The sequence below is a fragment of the Zingiber officinale genome, chromosome 8B, assembly GCF_018446385.1.
Source record: "Zingiber officinale cultivar Zhangliang chromosome 8B, Zo_v1.1, whole genome shotgun sequence".
Lineage (NCBI taxonomy): Eukaryota > Viridiplantae > Streptophyta > Magnoliopsida > Zingiberales > Zingiberaceae > Zingiber > Zingiber officinale.
The window spans coordinates 58,135,673-58,139,251 of record NC_056001.1 but is presented as its reverse complement, the minus strand read 5'-3'; the positions used below and the strand labels follow the sequence as shown (position 1 = coordinate 58,139,251).

Sequence of the window (3,579 nt, the reverse complement as noted above, 5' to 3'; positions counted from 1 at the left end):
ACATTTATTTTAATTTCCACTAACAGCCTAATACAACTCTTTTATTTTATTCAGATTTGGGAATGATGGGGCATTCGTCACCATGGAGTTAATACTTTTCTTTCATATTTTTTTAAAAAATTATATTTATATATTTTTTTATTTTATATTTTAAAATTAATTAATTAATTAATTATATCCATTATATTCAAGGATGAGTCCCAAATAGTGTTGAATTTGGGCTACGCCGTACGGCTGGAGGAATAATTTCACATGTGTAGAGGCACCTCTTAGCCAAGACCAACTGAAAATCAGATTCTTTGTTTTTTATTATTATTTTCTTGATAAATAATACGTAGGCGAGTGCCGCAGAGCTCCTGATATATTAACGGTGAATCAGGGAATTAATTATTTATAATTATAGAATATGGTGAGATTATAATTATGATAAGAAAAAGATGAATATGATCGTCCTCAATATTTTTATCAATTTATCTCAGTGTCAACGGAGGAGATAAATAACGGACGATTACTAATATTTGAAATAATGACTAATATAAGAGAGGTATTTATCTCGATTTTATCGAGATTCGAACTTCAGATCTTAGAATGATAATATTTCATGCGCTAGTCACTAAATTTATCCGAGGAAGACATGGTGAGATTATAATTATGATTTCGTCTGCAAGTAATTGTAATTATTTTTTTTTTGAATTTATTGTCCCTTAGATTATCCGCCGACAGCGTTCAATCATTCATCCCAATCTAAATTAACTAAATCATAATTAATTACAAGTGATGTATTTCTTAACTTATTTTTTAATTGGACCAAAAGATCTGGTCTCACCTTTGGCAAAGGAGTAAACCCATGACAGCTATTCAACAGCAAAAAATTGGCCTCATCTTGCACTCACACGTAGAGAAACAAAAAAAAATGAGAGGAAGCTGAGCTGTCATTGGATTAAACCGTCTTGTCAAATATGTTAAGTTGAATTAAAATTTTATTTATTCATTCTCTTCACAGACGAATCGGGATAGAACAATTTGCATAGGTTGTAAGTCCAAACGGACCAACGCTGAATTGGCCCACGTGTTAAAAAAATAATTAAATTTAAAATTAATATCAAAAATTAATAAACTTGTGAATTATCTTTATATTTTATTTTATATTATTTTTACTTGACTCATTTAATTATGACAAAAGATGAATACGCTCGTCCTCAACGTCCATTTGAATAGTGATTAGTACATAAGAGAGACATTTACCTCAATTTTACCGAGATTCGAACCTCAGACCTCATTATGACAACACCTCATGCGCTAGCCATTAAACTCATCCGAGGGGACTTACTTGACTCATCTAAGTCTGCAATTAGAAGTATAAATGAATTAAGTATTTGTAAATAAATTTGGTATTTAATTTGATAAAATCTATTTATGTCATTTAATATACATAAAATTAATTAAATAAATAAATTTGAAAAACTATTAAACTAAATAAATAAATTTGAATGTATATGTTCAATTCGTTCATAAATAATATTTATGAAAATATTCATAAATTATATTTATTAATAAAATTCTTATTAATATGTTACATAAATAATAAAATAAAATAAATAAATTTAAATTATCAAGTTCAATAATTAATCAAATAATTAAAAATTTTAAAAAAAAATTTAAATTGAGATAGATAATATCTAAATAGATTAAACTCTAAATCAAAATTAAATTTAAAACTCGATGATGACGTATAAATAAATCAAACTTAAATTAAATTTCAAATAAATTTAAATTCATATAAAATAAATAAAATCAATTTTAAACAATTATTTTAAAGAGTTGAATCATTTTAAATCAGTGGACTTGATTTGATTATTTTATTACCCGTAACCTGCAACCTAATCTTGGATTGAGGATATTTTTTTTTAGTCCTCTCGGGATAATCTATTGGGTAGGGCATAAGATATTATCATCATAAAATTTAATAAATATCTCCCGTGCGAATCACTATACTAAAGAATTAATAATTGTTCATGATTTATTTTCTTCGTCAATGGATTGATGGGACACTAAGAATGACCTTTTATCACCTTGAATCGTGGATTTTTCAATCAATCCGACGACGCGACGAACAAGCCAGCCCCGATCGGTACGATGATACATTTTTTACGGCCGATGCCAAGTCAATCAAAGAATATTTATTTTAAAGTTATTATTATTATTATAAGATATTAATGCGAACAGAGAGAAAAGGAGAAAGAAACCATTTCAGAGAATAAACACAAACAGAGGGACCAGCCAGGCGAACTGTGTACACGTCAGCTCTCAGGGTTCGGCCACCGCCTCCGTAATCTCCGGCCGCCCCGCTGCCGGCTTTTCCTCCTCGGTTCTTCCTGCTCCGTGGGCGCTCTGCCGCCGCGCCGAATCCGGCCGTCCGCCGACGCAGGCGGCGCACTTCCGCTCGATCCAGCCGTGGAGGTCATACCGCCCGTAGCCCAGAATGGAGCGGCCGGAGCAGAGCCGGCCCGCCACGCAGGCGACCACCCCCAGCGTCGCAATCACCGCCAGAACGCCGATCACCAGCCCGATCGACCCATCCCCGCCGCCGCCGCCGCCAGGGGTGGCGGCCCCCGTGTACGCCGGCGGCGGCTGCTGCTGCTGGTCCAGCGGAAGCGACATGAAGGCCTAGTAAAAAGATGGAAACTTTAAGGTAGTTCGCCGGTTTGAGGTGACGAAAACGGCGGCAAGATCGAATTTTTGGCGGAGTGACCTCCAAAAGAAGCGAATTTACACCGATTTAGACGAATTCCGCGGCTGGAAGAAGAAGCGATGGATGCTCCGTTAAGGTGTTCCGAGAAGGAAAGCACAGCACTCGCGAAGCAGAATGAAATGGAGCTGATTACTAGGAGGTTTTAGTTAGGAGAGGATTAGGGTTTATGAGCAGAGAGAGAGAGTGGGAGGGAGGGAGGAAGAACAGAGAGGAAAGGTGGCGGTGGCTTTTGTTCGGTGGGGTTTCGGGAGATTTCGTCGCCTGCACGGGATATGGATCGGATCTGGTGCCAGATCAATTGTAAAGGGTCCCTCTAGGATTCTATCCAACGGCCAACATGAGTTTGATGACAATCCACAAATGTTTTTACTATAAAATGAGAGAAGCATCTCAGCACTTGGCTCGACATGCCAAGCACGAAAATGGATTACACGAGAGTCAAGATATATATATTTTATTATTTATTTAATATAAATTAAAATAGATTTTAAGTCTATCGATGGAACAATTTCTCTCTTATTTCACGGTACAAACTGTTATAACATCATTTGATTATGTTCAAATTAATAATTTATATGGTGAAAATATATGAAATTTAAGAGGAAGGGTCTTTGGCGGATCCAACGGGGTCAAGAAAGGATAAAGCCGCTGAAAGGTAAATAAATGAGGTGCTGTCCTATTTGCTTTTGATATTAAGAATTGCATTTTATAAATTGTTCATGATAAATTGATCAATCAAATCAAAATTTTGATTATTAACAGAACAATAAAAATATCTCACAATCTGTCCACGATATATTACGATAAATATATCAACTGTAAGTCTG

General features: G+C 35.0%; 1 protein-coding gene across 2 annotated transcripts; it reads right to left on the bottom strand.

Moving 5' to 3' along the window:
• Nucleotides 1–2,229: 2,229 nt before the first annotated feature.
• LOC122016779 lies at nt 2,230–3,147 on the bottom strand. 2 transcript variants are annotated; one of them, XM_042574178.1, is made up of 2 exons: nt 2,776–3,147; nt 2,230–2,667 (listed from the first exon to the last, which is right to left on the bottom strand). In XM_042574178.1, the coding sequence occupies exon 2, from the start codon at nt 2,659–2,661 to the stop codon at nt 2,308–2,310; it is 354 nt and encodes a 117-aa protein (XP_042430112.1). In that variant the 5' UTR covers nt 2,662–2,667; nt 2,776–3,147; the 3' UTR covers nt 2,230–2,307. The 2 variants fall into 2 exon arrangements, with proteins under 2 accessions (XP_042430112.1, XP_042430111.1); XM_042574177.1 differs by having other exon boundaries at nt 2,753–3,146.
• Between the last annotated feature and the right edge of the window lie 432 nt (nt 3,148–3,579).